This window comes from Danio rerio, chromosome 22 (genome assembly GCF_049306965.1).
Source record: "Danio rerio strain Tuebingen ecotype United States chromosome 22, GRCz12tu, whole genome shotgun sequence".
NCBI classification, from domain to species: Eukaryota; Metazoa; Chordata; class Actinopteri; order Cypriniformes; family Danionidae; genus Danio; species Danio rerio.
This window is the reverse complement of record NC_133197.1, coordinates 40,988,951-41,007,673: the sequence shown is the minus strand read 5'-3', so window position 1 is coordinate 41,007,673 and position 18,723 is coordinate 40,988,951. Positions and strand designations below refer to the sequence as shown.

At 39.2% G+C, this 18,723-nt stretch overlaps 1 protein-coding gene and 3 long non-coding RNA genes across 13 annotated transcripts in view; 3 read left to right on the top strand and 1 right to left on the bottom strand.

Annotated features, from left to right (window-relative positions):
• Positions 1-377: 377 nt before the first annotated feature.
• Positions 378-1,500, bottom strand: LOC131080122 (uncharacterized; the record flags this gene model as incomplete). Its single annotated transcript, NR_186751.1, is given in 2 exon segments — positions 378-902; positions 1,386-1,500. It is a non-coding gene; the product is annotated as an uncharacterized lncRNA (long non-coding RNA).
• Positions 721-8,124, top strand: LOC141380268 (uncharacterized). Of its 2 annotated transcripts, XR_012397998.1 has the most exons (4): positions 721-805; positions 6,692-6,790; positions 7,237-7,353; positions 7,522-8,124. It is a non-coding gene; the product is annotated as an uncharacterized lncRNA (long non-coding RNA). The 2 variants fall into 2 exon arrangements; XR_012397997.1 differs by lacking the exon at positions 721-805 and having other exon boundaries at positions 6,701-6,790; positions 7,525-8,124.
• Positions 8,125-10,543: 2,419 nt separating this feature from the next.
• si:ch211-262h13.3 lies at positions 10,544-15,770 on the top strand. The gene is given in 7 exon segments (NM_001082865.1): positions 10,544-10,601; positions 11,887-12,090; positions 12,178-12,283; positions 12,407-12,624; positions 12,794-12,999; positions 13,231-13,390; positions 15,277-15,770. Coding segments are annotated over 6 exon segments (1,017 nt in total). The 5' UTR covers positions 10,544-10,601; positions 11,887-11,903; the 3' UTR covers positions 15,417-15,770.
• Positions 15,771-16,661: 891 nt separating this feature from the next.
• LOC137488979 (uncharacterized) overlaps positions 16,662-18,723 on the top strand; it is a 108,531-nt gene continuing 106,469 nt past the window's right edge. For 6 of the 9 annotated variants that reach the window (XR_012397980.1, XR_012397979.1, XR_012397985.1 and 3 more), the window contains exons 1-4: positions 16,662-16,722; positions 16,842-16,910; positions 17,187-17,261; positions 17,899-17,972. This is a non-coding gene — a long non-coding RNA (uncharacterized lncRNA). The remainder of the gene's footprint in view (positions 16,723-16,841; positions 16,911-17,186; positions 17,262-17,898; positions 17,973-18,723) is intronic. The other 3 variants (XR_012397984.1, XR_012397982.1, XR_012397983.1) reach the window with 1 other exon arrangement.

The window sequence follows — 18,723 nt, the reverse complement described above, 5'->3', positions numbered from 1 at the left end:
GTTTTCTTGTGGCAGTTTCTGGACTTTGTTTCTGAGCAACTTGGGGCTGTTGCTGTCCATGAAGGATGAGGGAGCTCTCTGATTTCATCTAAAATATCTTCATTTGTGTTCAGGGGATTTATTTGTCAGATTAATAATGCTTGCTCATGTCAGCCTAGGGCTGTCCAAACATAACATTACAAATATAGAAGTCTACAATTACTTTAGGGTCAGGGTTAATAATGTACACTTCCACCCACAACACAAACTGAAGAAAACACGGCCCTCCACCACCCCCTACTCCTCCTAGATCATTTCTGATATCAGTAATTGTGAAATCTGAGATCTCCCTCATCCTCAAAGTCCAGAAAAATACACAAAAAAGATTTTCCGGCAGTTTCTGGACTTTGTTTCTGAGCAACTTGGGGCTGTTGCTGTCCATGAAGGATGAGGGAGCTCTCTGATTTCATCTAAAGTTCTCTTCATTTGTGTTCAGGGGATTTATTTGCCAGATTAGTAATGCTTGCTCATTTTTTAACAGTTTTGTAATTCATTATTGTTTTAAACCTTCTGCTTATCATATAAACCTGACCCAATGCTTTGTTCTGGTGCTGGTGTTTCTTCATCCTCATCCTCTAGAGGAACAACACGTCCTCCTCAAAATGCACTCAGATTTAACCATCCACATCCTCAGAGTCCATCACGGGTTTCCATTTCTGCCTGCACAGAAGAGGCCGTTTCCTGGCACTGATGACGACGCTGATCCTGCAGTGTTTGGGTCTCAGGACAGACTCTGGATCAGGCTCTGGTTCTGGATCAGTTAGATGTGGGTTCTTCTTGGCTTCTTTATGACGTTTGTGTTGGTTTTATGAGTTTTTTATAGAAATGTTTTGTTAATTTTCTGCAGAAGACCTTGCTGCTTTCTGTGTGAAGTCCATACAGAGAAAAACACAAGAGGAAATATTAAAAACATGTCTGGCATTTGTCTAGCGCATATTTATATGACATGAGAAGCATCCCAGCGGGCACCTTGATGACAAAACTACATCAGAAACAGCATAAAAATGCAGATGGATTTATGTCAGCTGATTAACTGGACGTGTTTTTGACGCCAGTGTTAGATGTCAATTTGATGTCGTTTAGACGTCAAGCTAGTTTACATGCATTGTAGAGATATTTGTAATGTGTACGTGAAGCTTTCAGATGAATAAAACATTTCTCATAATACTTTATGTGTCTTTATTTTAGTGGTCAAAAGGACATCAGTGTGTAGATGTCAGGTAGACGTCGAGGTTCTGACATCAAATTGATCAGGGTTTTGGACATGCTTTCTTATGTTGTTTTGACATCAAAGTGAGATCCTAAACCTGATAAATGTAGTTCCCTTCAGGCTGAGTTGTGTTTACCTTCATTTGTATCGGGTCTCGTCTTCATTCTACGCTCTCTTCATCCAGTCGTGTTGTAAGAACTGATCAAGCGTCATGTTTTGGCTCAGACACTTTGTGATCAGATCACAGCAGTCTGTAAAAGGAGAAAGAAGTTTAACACACTGCTTGTAAGACTACATCTTACTTCATCTGACTGTCTGTTCACTCACCACTGGTTAAGCTGGGTGTCAGCGAAATACTGTGGTTGGCTTGAGCGAAGTTAATCGGCAAGTCTCCGGTCACCATGTGACACAGCAGGAAACCTATCGCCCTTGTGCTTAACAGGACGGCGTTATCGTGGCGTAGTCCTTCCACTTTGTAAGCGCAGCCGAAGTCGATCAGCTTGATCTGCAAAGTGTTCGTGTTGACCAGGATGTTGTCAGAATGCAGGTCGTTGTGTGCAATTCCCTTGTCAAGGCAATGCTGGACTGCCAGGACTATCTGTTGCAAGAAGCCATGTGCCACAGGTTCGACCAGCTTGAGGTGCTTGCGTACATAGTTCCCCAGGACTTCACAAGGCTTGGGGTACTCCAGAACCATTGAAATGCATCTAGGTTCATTAAACCACTCGTACATTTCGATCACGTATTTGCACAATGGCGGACGCTTCAGCATGAGCATGATCTCCACTTCTTTAAACATTGCATTGGTAGCTAAAGCAGGCTGATGAGAAAGAGAGAACAGGGGTTAGTAGATGCAGATCTGAAGGAAGACTTCGTTTAAAGGATTAGTTCAAGCAAATATGTTTTCAGACTTTAAGCAAAAGCTTTATGCTTAAAAAAAAAACGTATTTGAAACGCCTCTCGAGCATTCTGTTAGAATGGGGAAACAGCAAATTCTACAAAATTGCTTTCCAAGCTTACGATTAAAAGTCATATGAGGAATCAAGAATAAAATTGAACAACATCTGTCTCTTTAGTTTCACTTCTAAACGTTTAAATCACACAAAATCTCCCCCCGCAGAATCCTCAATCTATAGTGACTGCTGATTGGCTCCTGTACTAGAAGGCGGGGCTTCATTCACCTTATTGGCCGTTACACTTTTCCCCATTCAAGACTATACAAGTTGCACGTCTTGTGCATTCTAGAGTCTTTAACAGCAAAGGTCCACAGACACTCAAAGTCCAGAAAAATACCAAAAACATTGCCAAAACAACCAAGTGTGTTCAGTGGTCCAACTTAGGGCTGCTCAATGTATTGTTTTAGCATTGATATCGCAGTGTGCACATCTGCAGTAGTCACACCGCAGAATATGCAATGTTGAGTCTGGATTGATTATTCAATTGCTGTAACTAAATATCAATAGACTCTTCATTTCATTTGTATTTTTGCTCTTTTGCAATTATTCATGCTTGCATGGTGTTTATTATTATATTTTATGCATGATCCACTCCCCTACAGAATCATCACGATGAAGCTAAATATATAAATCAATTCCAAATAAAACTGTATTCATAACTGCAAAATAACGCAACGCTAGATTTTTCCGATATCGTGCGGCCCTAGATCAACTGTAATCAAGTGAAGCTCCAAGAACACTTTTGTGCACCAAAACACTGTAAAATGGCTGTGTGTGTGTTTGTCTTCTGCATCAGATCAGGGTTTGTGTTTACTGTGGTCAATGCAACTCTTGCCTGTTGCTCTACTGACTCTAATGGCCATACGCCATGCTGACCATAGTGTTGACCATAGTGAACACACTCTTTGATCTGATTTTGAACAGGGATTTTATGCTGTGCAAAAGTGTTCTTGGAGCTTCGCTGGTGTACAAAAGTGTTCTTGGAGCTTCATTTGTGTACAAAAGTGTTCTTGGAGTTTCATTGGTGTACAAAAGTGTTTTTGGAGCTTCGTTTGATTCCAGTTGAACTACTGGACACAACTGTTTTGACAACGTTTCGGGTATTTTTCTAACATTTTGAGTCCCTTGTTGTCTATGAAGGATGAGGGAGCTCTCAGATTTCATCTTACCGTACGTTCACACCGAAAGCGGCGAGAGCGTCAAAGTAGCCGGAAGTCATTCATTTTCAATGAGAGCCGGCGGCGATACGCGGCGATGAGCAGCGCGGCGCGTCTTCGCCGGCATGAGCGTCGAGGAGAGTTAAAGTGAAGTCAACTTTATGGTAATGAGCTATGACGCGGTTCGGCGCAATCAGAATGAAGACGTCCATCGCTTGATAGCAGTTCAGAGAACACAGACCTGTGAACTTTGGTTCCGACCACAGTTGTTCCCAAGGGTTTGCGGTCGCCGGATTTCCAATTATTTACAATTTTTTCCTACAGGAACATACATTAAATAAGTTACTGGCGACTTACTGATGTTCATTAATGTTATATAAATTTAGTACAAAACAGTACTGGTGCTTCAGGATATTTCAGACGTATGGACACATATTGGATAAAAAGAGCAAAGCCACACCACACGCAACTTTATCTTCCATTGTTGTATGAATTTGATAAGAAGTGCGCAACATTTTCACGCTAGAAACATGTTTTATGCAGGAATGTAACTGATATGCTGCAACGGCTCCTTTAAATATGAGATCAATGTAGCGAGTTTTGACGCTCTCGCCGCAGGAGCTGAAGGCAGAGAGCGTTGTCGCCAGGGCGGCAAGAGCGACCTTGGACGCTCTCGCCGCTTTCGGTGTGAACGTACGGTAACACATCTTCATTTGTGTTCTGGTGATGAACGGAGCTCTCGGGGATGAGGGATTAATTACAGAATTTCCATTTCTGGTAAACTAATGTTTAAATGCATGCTACATTGCTTTAGTATTTCTGTATTACAGCGACAAACTACAGTAACTGTTCACATTAATCAGATTTCACCACAATATCTGGGCATAAAGGTCAATTTTACAGTAGTTTAGCGATGAAGAACTGCAAAATGACTTTCTTCAACTGGACCATGAGTGAAATGTTCATGCAGATTCACATGACTGGATTTGGCCTTTTGAAATTAAATTACGCAACAGTAAATGTGTCCAAACCATCAACGAATTAAACACAGAGTGATTGTTTTCCAACTTACCATAAAGGTGTAACGGTCACCGCTTCTCTTCGGAATCTGCTTGATGGCAACCTGCAAAGAGGAAATGCAATTATTCTTTTGCTCCCACATATTCTTCATCAACACAGATGCTCAATTAGAGAATTAAAGACAGCAAAATGTGTAGTAAGAGAGTTTTACCTCCATGCAATCAGATTTACGGAGCGCTTTGTGTACTGTGCCGAAGGCCCCGCTTCCCAGAATAGCTCCCAGCTTGTAGAAACTTCCCAAAGGTCCTGAAAAAGACGAGTTTAAGAGCTTTCAGGTCCATCATACTGATATTATCTTACACTAACAAATATATGTTGTATTAGCAAATATTATAGTACTGACGCATATTATAGGCTCCTGATGCCGAGATCTGAAGCCCAGATGGTCCAGGGACAGGCTCTGGATCTGGATGAGGTTTAACAGTATTCTGGATTCTAGATGGTCCACGGACATGCTTTGGACCTGCAAGAGGTTTAACAGTGTTCTGGATCCTAGATGGTCCAGGGACATGCTTTAGACCTGCAAGAGGTTTAGCAATGTTCTGGATCCTAGATGGTCCAGGGACATGCTTTGGACCTGCAAGACATTTAACAGTGTTCTGGATCCTAGATGGTCCAGGGACATGCTTTGGATCTGCAAGAGGTTTAACAGTATTCTGGATCCTAGATGGTCCAGGGACATGCTTTGGATCTGCAAGAGGTTTAACAGTATTCTGGATCCTAGATGGTCCAGGGACATGCTTTGGATCTGCAAGAGGTTTAACAGTATTCTGGATCCTAGATGGTCCAGGGACATGCTTTGGATCTGCAAGAGGTTTAACAGTATTCTGGATCCTAGATGGTCCAGGGACATGCTTTGGACCTGCAAGAGGTTTAGCAATGTTCTGGATCCTAGATGGTCCAGGGACATGCTTTGGATCTGCAAGAGGTTTAACAGTATTCTGGATCCTAGATGGTCCAGGGATATTCTTTGGACCTGCAAGAGGTTTAGCAATGTTCTGGATCCTAGATGGTCCAGGGACAGGCTCTTCATCCAAATCTGGCTCTTCATCCGGATCTGGCTCTTCATCCGGATCTGGCTCTTCATCCTGATCTGGCTCTTCATCCGGATCTGGCTCTTTATCCGGATCTGGCTCTTTATCCGGATCTGGCTCTTGATCTGGCTCTTGATCAGGCTCTTGATCAGGCTCTTGATCTGGCTCTTGATCAGGCTCTTGATCAGGCTCTTGATCTGGCTCTTGATCAGGCTCCTGATCTGGCTCTCGATCTGGCTCTCGATCAGGGTCTCGATCTGGCTCTCGATCTGGCTCTCGATCTGGCTCTCGATCTGGCTCTTGATCTGGCTCTCGATCTGGCTCTCGATCTGGCTCTTGATCTGGCTCTCGATCTGGCTCTCGATCTGGCTCTTGATCTGGCTCTTGATCTGGCTCTCGATCTGGCTCTTGATCAGGCACTTGATCTGGCTCTGGACCCAACTCAAAATCTGGTATGGGCTCTGAATCAGGATCAGGCTCTGGATCTGGATTCGGCTCTGGATCTGGACCCGGCTCTTGATCTGGATTGTGCTCTGTATCTGGCTCTTGATCTGGCTCTTGATCTGGCTCTGGATCTGGACCCGGCTCATGATCTGGATTGTGCTCTGAATCAGGATCTGGATTTGGCTCTTGATCTGGATTGTGCTCTGGATCTGGACCCGGCTCATGATCTGGATTTGGCTCTTGATCTGGATTGTGCTCTAAATCCGGCTCTTGGTCTGGATCAGAATCAGGCTCCCCTTTGTTCTGTCTTCTGCGGAGGAAAGGCTTCTTCATGAGCTTCCACACCCTCCTGAAGAAAGCCTGGATTTTGTTCCTCCTGCTGCCTTGTGTTTGGATTTCTGAAATGTAGGAAAAGAACAAAGAAAAGATCAGAGACGTGACGGTCAGTGATTGTGTTCGCTATTAAGAATATATAAATGTAAAACAGGAAAAATATAATACATTAAATACATGATTTTAATTTCACAGGACCTTTAAGGAGTATAAATCAGGCCTGTGAGAATAGTTGCTTCATGTCTATAATAAGTGCATTAAACTATCATATTGTGTTGTTGATCTGATGATGTGCAGGTTTGATTTTGCCCTCTGTCTGCAACTTTTGAGCTGATGATTTTCTCATGATTTGTACTAAGAGCAGCTGAATGTCTGTCATTTCTTTTGTGTGTCTGCAGACGGTCTCACTGGTTGTGTTTTCCTCCACATTGTTATCAGGAGAGGACTCATACGGTGCTGTACTGTCATCAGAATGCATTGACCAGTCCTCTTCCAGCCACGGACAGAAGTCGCTGCAGAAGCTGATGATCTCCAAAAGTGAGCCTGCATGACAAAACCAGTCTTAATGGTCAATAATCAGAAACGGAGATTAATGCAAACACTTTACTGGACTCATCATGATACTGTCTCATAAATATGGATGAGAGTTTATGCATGCTTATGACTGTCAACTATTACAACAGTCACCTGTGTGCCTTTGTTACCTGTATTACTGTAACTTGACATAAACAAATACATCATAACCTGTTATTGTCAGGAAAATTTACCAAGACAACATAACATGTCATAAATCTGTCATCAACATGATTGGCATGAGGCCGTTCTATTTTAAAATCACATTATTTCTCATTTTGCTTCATATATAATGTGTCTAATTTCATTTATATATTTATTTTAATCCTCCAATACACTCATAGATCTCCTCACCCAGTTTATAAAATGGTTTCAATGTAAGTAAGCTTACCTGTTGTGTTTTTCTCAAGTGCTGTACCGGCATCGGAAACCACAGTCCAGTCCTCCTCGTCCAGCCAGGAACAGAAGTTACTGCAGAAGCTGATGGTCTCCAAAAATGACCCTGGACACCAAAATCAGTCATAATGGTCAGTTTATTAATAATAAAATATATGAATGAAAATCTTCATGGATCAAAGTCTGTGTAAAACCCATTATTGATCATTTCTCATTTGTGTTTAAGAGTGTTTTAGTCATTTAAGTCTAGTGGCTGCTGACAGACTCACCGGTTGTGTTTTTCTCCACATTATTATCAGTAGCGGGTTCACCGGCATCCGAAACCACAGTCCAGTCCTCCTCGTCCAGCCAGGGACAGAAGTTACTGCAGAAGCTGATGGTCTCAAAAGATGAACCTGAAAAATAAAATCAGTCATGAGGGTCAATTTCAGAAACTTTCTGAACTATTCATAACAAAACATCTCCATGGAAAATGATGAACTATTCCTCAATACACTGAAGATTGCTGCATGAAAGAAAATATTTGACTCAGGCAATGTATTCTTGGCTCTTCCTAAACATTTATTTTTAAATATTCATTATATTTTCTAATAGGACACATCCTGAGGGGGTTAAGATAGTGCTGGATGTGTATTGATTGTTTGGGCTAGGCCCAAGTGACTAGAAAAGTCTCGCTTTTGGACAATTTACCTCACAGGACAACTTTTCTCATCCTAAAGTCTATTGAAACCCCATCATTGATCATTTATCGTTATTGTTTCATATGTAATGTGTCTTTTTTATTTCTACATTTATTTTAATCCCTCAATGCTTGGAGAATTATATCTCTACTCTTGTTTTTAATGGTTTTAACAGCTAATTAAGCTTGAGTGTTTGCTGATAGTCTCACCAGTGTCATTTCTCTCCACTTTATTAGCAGTAGAGGGCTTGTGAAGTGCTGTAGCGGCCTCTGAAACCACAGTCCCGTCCACCTGGTCAAGCCAGGGACAGAAGTCGTCGCAGAAGCCGATTGTGTCGAGCCACAGACCCGCCTCCGCTTTCTCCATTCCACCACACACAGATGCTGTTGCTGCCATCGCGTGGCCAAACACAGGCATCGTGTTTTCACTCATAAATTGTTCTACTTCACTCGTAAAAGTGCTGTAAGTCGACAGATAATTAGTAAATCGATCCATTTACTCAAACTCTGTAAACGCGCTCAAATGACAATCCTTTCACTAGCTTGATAATCACTGAACTGGAGAGTGGTTAGCCGCGTGACGTCACTTGTGGAACAAGGCGCGTTTATTTTTAAAAGTTCAGATTCTTCAGAACAGCACAGAAATTATATTACACATACATATATATATATATATATTATTTTTGGGAAAAATGCCTCCATTTGAATGAAGTAAAAGTCATAAATCTGAGTAAACAAGCAGCAAATTGACAGTTTATTAAAGGAAAAGTCATGGTTAAAGGTTCATTATTAGTGAGAATTGTATTGAAGTGTGCTCAAATTATTGCTTGTTAATTAGAAAACCCGGTTCTTAATGCGGGGAAGTGTGTTATATGTGTTATAAACACACCCGTATCAATGAAGAGGTTTATAGCCATTCCAAGGCATTTAAAAAAACATAGTTTTCATTTAATTTTCATCTGAAAATCACAAAAATCTGACCTTAATGTAATATACAAGGTATTTGGATGTTGTTTTTTTATTTTAGAGATAAAATTCTGCCCTCTGAGAGGAAAAAAGCAGCAATTTCCACATATATTCAGCAGGGGTGCCTAGACACCTGTTCATTTTCAGCTATTTCTTGATGCTTTAGAAATTATTTCCTTAAACTGATGATATATATTCACCAGATGGACTTTATCATTCTAAGATACATTAAACAAAAAATATTTTTTTGTATTTTTGGTTGTTGTTGATTTATTTTAATTGTTTACTTTTCAAAACAACAGCCAATTTCAGTGTGCCAATTTTATTTTATTTATTTTTTATTTAAAAGCCCCTGGCAACTACACTGTGTGTGCACAAATATTCCAGATTTATAATGGGTTTTGGATACATTATTTAAAAAAAAAAAATCCTTATCATTTTCAATGTGGTGTCAGGTTGACCCCAAGAAACTTAAATGTTGATTTTTTTCAAATGTTTTTCATACACCTTTAAATGTGTTTGTTTATGTGTCTTTTTTAGGATATGAGAGCTTTTTGCTCCTAAGATAAATGAACATATACAGTATATATAAAAAATAGGAAACATCCCTTAGAGTCGCCCTGACCCTGTGGGCCAATATACGGTTAGCAGATATATAGACATATAACATAGTGTGCTGTGTTTACTAAAAATTCAAAGTTAAGTACTGAGCACATATACTTTATAATCTAAACTGAATTTAAATACAGCGAGTGTTACAACAAACCCTCTGTCTCTTACAACTAGCCCTGCAGATGGAGTAAATAGCCACATTTTTACTCTAAACACCTTTGAGTGATATGATAAGATCAACTTTAAATATGTTTGATCAACAATCTGTCTCTCAATGACTTTCAAATTCAAGCTTATTTATTATGAGATGTGAAGTGTTGATCTCAAATGTACAATTGACACACAAAGCGGATTATAGTTTAATAACTGTTTTTTTTACTCAATTTCACCATATATTTAAAGATTTGTAGTCAGACAGCTCCAACACATTAATAACAATACAACACAACTTATATCTTTCAAAATACCTGATTTCTTTCACATGAAGATAAAACAAACAAATCACAATATTTATAATACATCACAATAGTCAGCGCAGAAAAGGCAAATGCTTTAATTATTAATTTAAATATGAATATATATATATATATAAACAAAGCAATATGTCAGATTTTATTGACAAATATCTAACATAATTTGTCAATAATTTGTAAATGCTGGAAACTCAATACTTGATTAATTGGGTAGGCTAAATTGTCCTCAGTGTGTGTGTGTGTGAGTATGTGAATGAGTGTGTATGGATGTTTCCCAGTGATGGGTTGCAGCTGGAAGGGCATCCGCTGTGTAAAAGCGTGCTGGATAAGTTGGTGGTTCATTCCGCTGTGGCGACCCCTGGTTAATAAAGGGACTAAGCCGAAAAAAAAACGAATGAATGAATGTTTATGGTTTTGTTGTACTTCTCTGATACTGTCTTCCCATACACATCTCAGCAGCGGCATCCTCGTCAGCGATTGGCTGGATTTGGTCTCACAGCGGAATTCTGATCAGCGATTGGTGGGATATGACGTCCGTCAAACGTCAGCTAGTTTCTGATTTTCAATTGGCTGTCGAAACCACAGGAGGCAGGAAGTAATAACTGTTTTTAAACGACGGATTACTGAGTAGCGTTTGTGCATCGTGAAGGTAAGGACTGCTTATTTACTGTATAATTATGTGTTGTGTGCTAAGTTAACTTTTTTAACATTCTGTGCGGCGGCTCCGACCCCGCACATGTGTTTGTATTGTGGCTGTAAAATATTGGCCCGATTTCTATTAGCCATATCTGGCCCGACTCTGTCTGTAGAGTCCGCGCCGCTTCTGGCAAGGACACGTGGCTTATTTAACTGATGAAGGCCGTTTAAATTCTTATTTTATTTAGTAATTTGTTAGCTGCACGTTTAGTAATAACTTAATTTGAGGAAATATCCTTGGTACGACAGCAACAAAATAATACAAATATTAGTGTGGACGGGCGCAATGTTTCGTCGCAAACAAAACAATACTATTTATAAATGTATTATAATCCATGGAAGAACTTGGAAAAATTGCTGTGATTGCTAAGAATCCTAGTGCTTAACTAACGTTAATATTCTTAAAGTAACTTAGCTTTAAAAATGAACTAATCAACAATAACGTTAGTTGCTTAATGCCATTTATGTATTTATTAGCATTTGTCCACTGGGTTATTAAACTTTGAAAACATTATAAAAACTGCATTAAATAAGAAACTTTCGAAAAGGCCACTTTTGTTCTGTGTCGACTTGATTAACTTTGTATTTTAAAAGCATCTGTATTCATCCATTGATACTGCTGGCCTGTGCTGGCGTTTCTCCTGCGGTGTGGCTATCAGTAGGGGGAGGGGTTGCATTAACAATCAAACACAATGGGCAGCACATTGAACACATTTCATAAGAAACTTGTAAATATCTCACGAAAGAATAAAGTTACGTTAAAACCAAGCACACCATTGCTTTTCTTGTGAAATTCCCAGTTAAGTTTGATGTCACATGACCCTCTTCCTATTGAAAAAACTAAAGTTGGATCCAAGACGCCGACTTCAAAATAGCCACCATGGTCACCACCCATCTTGAAAAGTTTTGCCACCAACTGGACATTATAATCACCAACCATTCCCATTTTATTAAGGTGCATCCATATAAATGGCCCACCCTGTAGTATATGCTCAGTCTGAGTCAGTCAGTACCCAGTTGATTCTTGCAGGCTTGGAGCTTATCTTCAAATCTTTCTCAAGAACTTAAATGTGCAAAAGTTGATGAGTCTCTTTAAAAAATGGTCATACTTCCTTTTCAAGAAGAGTTTGCTCGCCTGCCATTTAAACTAATATCAAGCAAACAATTGAAATGGAAATTTGAAAATGTGTTAAATGCCACAAAACTGCTTGACACTTAATTTATTATTTATTTTTTAGATATTTCGGTTTTAGCAATGTTCCATATTGTGGAGTTCACCGATACATCTGAAGTGGAGGTTGTGCCATCTTCATGGGTGGAGAATGGGTCGTGTGCTTGGCCATTTTACAAGTCAATGGCTAAGATTTATAATGCTGTCATGATGCAAGAAACTCCGAATCAATCTTGGGCAACCTTCGGGGTGCGGACTATTTACACTACAGGTATTACAGCCATTAATTAACTCTGATTGCATTTCAGCACTTGAGTTTTGGGTGGAATGTTAACAGCAGTGTGATGTTTTATTATAGACTCATACGGGGAAGCTCAACTTAAACTTCCAGAGGCAACTGTGATGTCTGACTCTCAGATAGAGGAGGATGATGGTCACCCGTCATACACCAAAAGAAAGAGCAGGTTTGTTTCTAATTGTTTTAAACTCATACTGTCAACATTGTGTCTTGATCTATTACAACCTGCGAGTTTTGCCCTGCACTATACTAAAATGTTTTGTAAATGTGTCTGATCATGGTACAACAGTAGTGACGGTGATGAAGAGAACTTATCTGGAGGAATGAGACGGAGGAAAAAAGTTAAAAAGGAGGATCTTTTAGAAGTCGATGCAGCATCGCAAGTACCGTCACCACCAATGACTACCGCAGATGCTGCATGTTCCAGTACGCCCTGGAATATTTTCAGTCCTTGTTCCAGAGCAGTCGGAGATAAAGACAGAACCTGCTGCAACTCGTCATGTCTCTGTAAGAATTCAAACAATCATTACATTTTCAAAGTCTTAATGCATCTGGAAAATAAAGATCCACTAGAGAACATCAGCAGTGTTTAACCCACTGTTGTGTTTACACAAGATGAGCAAGGATAAGCTACAGCCTGATTTATAGTAATTAATTATTGTTATTTTATTTTTAGTGCTACTGACTGAAGTGTTGAAGTCACAAGAGGTCATAAAGCAGCAACTGGAGCTGATTCTTAAAAATCAGCATAAACAGAATGGTACTCTGCAGCATGATGACATTACAGATGCAAGCACATTTGACCTTCCTCTGTCCAGTTTATTTGATTTGGAGAAGCTAGAGCATCAGCTAAACGAGCAGCCTGAACAAATGAAGAAGTTGGTGAGTTCAAGCTCTTGCGCATTTCAAACTGTTTTTTTTTTATTTTAAGTTTAATTTTATTTCCCAGAGATGGGTTGCTGCTGGAAGGGCATCCGCTGCGCAAAAACATGCTGGATAAGTTGGCGGTTCATTCCGCTGTGGCGACCCCGGATTAATAAAGGGACTAAGCCGACAAGAACATGAATGAAGTTTAATTTTATTTCTCTGTTTGTTTGTGTTTTTGCTTCGCAGGTAGCCTACTTTGGAGTTATTGGTGGGTTTTCCATTAAAGAAGCAGTGTGGCGTATCATGAAAAAGCTGTTGACCACCTCCCTGGCTAAACAAATTAACTGGAGTGGAGCAAACCAAAAAGTGTCCTTCCGTGCACTCACCCTCAAGACTGTCGTAGTCCGTAAGTGGATTTAAAAAATACATATACAGCTGTTTTTCATCTTGGCCAAAATACCTTTTATATGCAGAATGTGTGCATCATTTACCCCTTTTTTATGATGTAATATTAATATTCTGGTTGTTCTGAGTGTGCCAGTTTAGCTTCAGTTCAACACGCAGTTCAGATTTGTTTATTATAATGTGTTAAACTGTCATGTTGGGGGCGTGTATACAGCTCGCTGTTTTATTGGTGTGTTGCTTCACATGTAAATTAGTTTCAACTTCCCGCCCAATGCAACAAGGGGGCGGAGCCAAGAGCTCCCCTGCTGTGTGTTTGGCAACTGACAGGCAGACAGAGAGAAGCAACATGACTGAGAGGACCAGCATTCAGCCGTACATGTACGACTCGGACACAGACCGAGCAGAGAGTACACAACCATTTGTGTCTTTGTATAGTTTTACAGCCGACTGTGTGCTAGTTTCAATTGCTGAGCTTGTACACTGAGGCCCCGTATACACTAGTATGTTTTAGTTTTAAAACGGCATTTTAGATCAAAAACAATCCGCATCCACACTCGCGTTTCACCTAGCGTTTCTGAACATATCTGTCCACACTACGCCACCAAAAACGTATATCACGTGACCATTCGCAAACTCTGGGCATGCACGTTATAGTATAGACTATATATATATCTATATATATATTGTTAGTCAACAAAACTAAAATATATATATATATATATATATTGTTAGTCAACAAACACCGGTTGAACGATGAACGCGATGGCAAATAAAGCAGGAGAGGTATTTTTGTGGACAGACGACGAGGTCGAGTTGTTACTAAACGTAACAAATGAATAACTGCACAATGCTGCCTAAAACAGACAATAGTGCAAACAACGCTCCCATTTCTGTGCCCGTGTTGTTGTTTACAGTGAAGGCTGGTCTGCTGTCTTCCAGTAGCGTTAAAGCCATGTGTTATAGTCATGTGATAGGGGCTTGACGAATAAGGGAAGGATACGCAATGACACAAAAGCCTCAATCAGGTAGCGAATCTCAGCAGCCCCGCCTCCGTTTTCAGATGTCTCCGTTTTCCCTCATCCACACTGAGACGCAGCAGCAGCAGCGCTTCAGAATGAACACAGCCTCTCCAGCGTTTCCAAAATGCTCCGTTTTCAGCACTCAAACTCCGGCGTAGTGTGGATGGATGGCGTACCGCAGCAAAACTTCTGCGTTTTCAAACTAAAACACGAGGCCTGAGACTAATAACCACGCACACTGAATTAACTTTGACTGTGAGCTTCTGTGACCGTGAGAAATGCAAACGGCTGAAGTTTAAGGTTAGCGCAATCAAAAGTGCACAGGTTTGCAAACCTACCTAAAGCTACAAACAATAATTCTGATGAGAGCGTTCATGTGTTGAACCCAGTGAGCCGTACATCTAAAGATAGAGCAAGGGTGTTCCTCTGGTGTCATCGCTTTGACTCGCACGCTGAAAATGGCGGACGTGAAACAAGAAACTGAAGATGTGGTGATCCGTCTGTCAATCAATATTGGTGGGCGGGGGGGACCGCACTCCTACATCAACTTGCGGTCGATATAAAAACTGCTTCACTTGGTCCACCGTTTATATGCTGCTGAATTAAAATAAGGACTGGGTGTGTTTATATCAGCCCAATATGACGGTCTATACACTATACCTACACACATGTCTGTCCAAACAGCTGGAAAAGGCGATTTTTCACCGTAGGTGCCCTTTACGTTATTAACCAGAGGAACAAAAAAATCTATATATAAAGTAATTTTAAGTCCCATTTAGGTTGTACTCGTGTAAGAGGAAGAGTGTGTCTTTTTCTTTAACATTTATACTTGTTCACTACTAATCATCTGTATATCTTTTAATCACAGATGCAGTGAGGACAAATATCCATACGAAGAGCGCTACTGATAAAGAGGTGGAAAAATGCATCACGAGGTGGCTACAACTTGCTCCTGATAGGGATGGAGGAAGGAGGGGAAGAGAGAAAGCCAATGTGGCAAATGCCTAAATCACAAATGTTTTATTTCTTTTTTTTTTTAAATTCTAAAACAACATTTTAAATGCTTTAAGATTCTCTGATACTTAGCCAATGTCTTATATTTTGCATGGGTGTTTTCAGTTGTTAAGCATTTTCAAAACTTTATTGAGGTTTGAGAAACGTGTGTGTGTGTGTGTGCGTGCGCGTGCGTGCAGTTTCAGATTTTTCTTTAAATATTCCAGTTTACTTGATTTATTTTACAGTGTGTAATTATTGTGCTATTTTATTGTTTTTATATTGAAGTTGTGAATTCTTGTGCACGGCAAAATTCACCTTTATCTTTTTTTTTTTTATATTTGTGCCATCCAATAAACATTATTATTTATTTTGTCTTTTGTTTGATTATTTGAGATATGGAATACGTATACTGTGTGCATTTTATTCAATTGTTAAACGCAGTGCCTAGCCTACACTTTACGTAGTAGCCTGCGTTTGCTGTTTAATCAACACAAATGGTTGTAATAACGCTAAGAAAGGTGAGGGTTTTGTATATAAAGATAAGAAGACTTAATCGCCAGCTCTGGGCCGCGGCGCACAATCGGGCAGCGAGTCCACAGGCATCCGGCCCGAGTACAGCAGACGGAGACGGGCCTATGCAGCGGCAAGTCGATCTCCGGAAGGCGAGAATCTTGCCAGAACTAGCCCGAGTGTATTTTGCTATCTGGGAAAGCAAACAAAATGGCGTCTGTGAACTAATAAAAGTAAGATAAGAATTGTTTATTGAAAAAAAAAAAAAGATTTCTTTTATTTATTTATTTTTTTACAAACGAAATTCGACTACACTCTTCAAGTGTTCGCAATATTATTCATAAATAAATACACAAGCGCAATATTTTATTAAGTAATGCATTAATAATTTGAGCGAATGAATTTACAGTTTAATACAATACATGTTTTATATATATAAACACAGCTGCCCTTATATATATATATATATATATATATATATATATATATATATATATATATATATATACGCACACACACATGCATACATATATTAGTTTTTGTATGTATTTGTTTTTGTATTTCTAATGCTGGAATAGAATCGTAGAAGTTTTCGATCAAATTACGACATTGAATCAATTTTTATTTGGTTCGTGTGTCGGAAGGTTATTACATCCAGAATAAACCATTGATTCAATGTCGAAATGGAGTGGACTCTTCAACATACGGCTACCTGACGCACCTGAAACGTGCGCGTGCTCATCATTTGAATCCATAGATTTGAATTAAATAACGGACATAAGGCAACAGTCGGAAGGGTAACCTGATGGTAACTTGAAGTTATATTCGACGTTATACATGTTGTATTTGTCGTTTTCCCAAGAATTTATGTTAAATGCAACTTAAGATGTGTAAAATAACACTTTACCGCTTCCTATACGTTTTTAGCAAGCCTACATGAGCGTCGCCCTGTAACGTTTAAGAGCCCAGGCCGTTGACAGCAGCTAATCTATGAAGGTAAATGAAAAGCTGTTTTGGTTATTTAATTGGCGATTTCAACACGATTAACTTCACTTTATGATTCAATTGCTTTCTAGTCACTGTAAAAATATAAGATGATTTGTCAAATCGACTTGAAATAAGCATAAAAACATATTGCTCCGGCTATTGGCTGCGGTTAGCAAATAGCATCGAGCTAACGTTAACGAGATTTTTTAACACGTTATAATGCTAATGAAGGGAATCGCTGTCGGTTCACGGTTTGTTGCTCTGTTTCTTTCGACATTTACTTAGTGGTGAACTCTTCGCCAGAGACGCTCCACAGCATTGAATGGGAAAGGCTTTGCCATTTCGTAAGTTGCCAGTCAGGTTAGTTCTTTGTGTTTTTGTTGGTTCTGTTCCTGATTTCCCTTGTTTACACATCAGGCTTGTCTGCTTTTTCTGATTGTTGTGCTGTTTTGGTGTGCATTTTTTATTTATCTGTTTATTCAAATCAATTTTGTCTACCTGCTTCTTTTTTGATTCACGTGTCCGCAGTTTACACCATCTAACCAAATGTTTATAAACTCTTTTATTTTCAAAATATTTTATATCATTAGGCTTTTTAGAACTCACAAGAAAATGAAATAAAAACAAGACCATTTGCTTGATCTCAAAATACCATCTTAAAGGGGAAATGAAGCACTCAAGTTCACCTTATTTTGTGCATTGGATTCCACTTTAATGAAAATATATGAAACCAACTGGATTAATGTAACCATTTAGCAGAAAACGGCATGTTTTACTATAGATTTTAGACCTAACATTCATGTAATTCATTTAATTATTTATCTGCCCACACTATTAATTATTTACATGCATTTATTTATTTATCTATGCAGGAATTAATGGATTTATTTGCTTATTTGCGTATTTATTTATTCTTTTTGCAGCTTTCATTCTCAATGCATAATAGGTGTGTAAATTCGATCGATCTCACTTGTTTCTCAATCTCCTCGTGTCACAGAGATGTCAAACACTGATCATGACTTCTGTGCGGAGCCCATGAGGACAGAGGAGCAGCATGTGACATACGTACAGGTATGAAGATTATCTGACTCTGTGAACAGTATAATCTCAACACTAACAAACAGTCTTAAAGCTGCAGTAGGTGATTGTCTTCAGGAACATGTGTTGTTGTGCTGGATGAAAGTCTCTTCACAGTCCAATAGTACTGATTACAGTAAATGATCTATATGTGTTTATATGTGTTTTTATATTCAGGGTTAGGCATAAAAGTAAACAATGTTCACTTCATCCAATTAAATATTGTCGGGCTGACATCTCCCATAATTTCGTTAAGTAGCTCAAACTGGTCTGCACCTGACAGGATTGCTTGTGCTGTGGGAATAAATTTCAGAATAAATCGCGGGAGTGGTCGGTAACTCTGGTGTAATTTGAAGGGGAGCAGGCGGTCTAACAATAAGCAAGAAAACACGTGTAGGCATGTGTGTGAATGAGAGAGAGAGAGAGAGAGAGTGTGCCCATCTACTGCAGCACTACATCTTCCTGTTTTATCTTTAATCAACTTAATTTTGTAAAAAAAAAAAACTATTAACGAACTTAATCGATTTGCTTTGGGATGACATGAAGGGATTGTGTAGAACCCAGCATTTATTACCGTGCTGTAACCGGGTGGTACAACTAAGCCACACACTGTAAAATTAAATAAATAAATAAAAATAATATATAAGTGTATTGTAGAGAATTCTTTTGTATGTGTGTGTATATATATATAATATATATATATATATATTAGTTTTTAATGAAGCACTTTGTATATACTGCAATT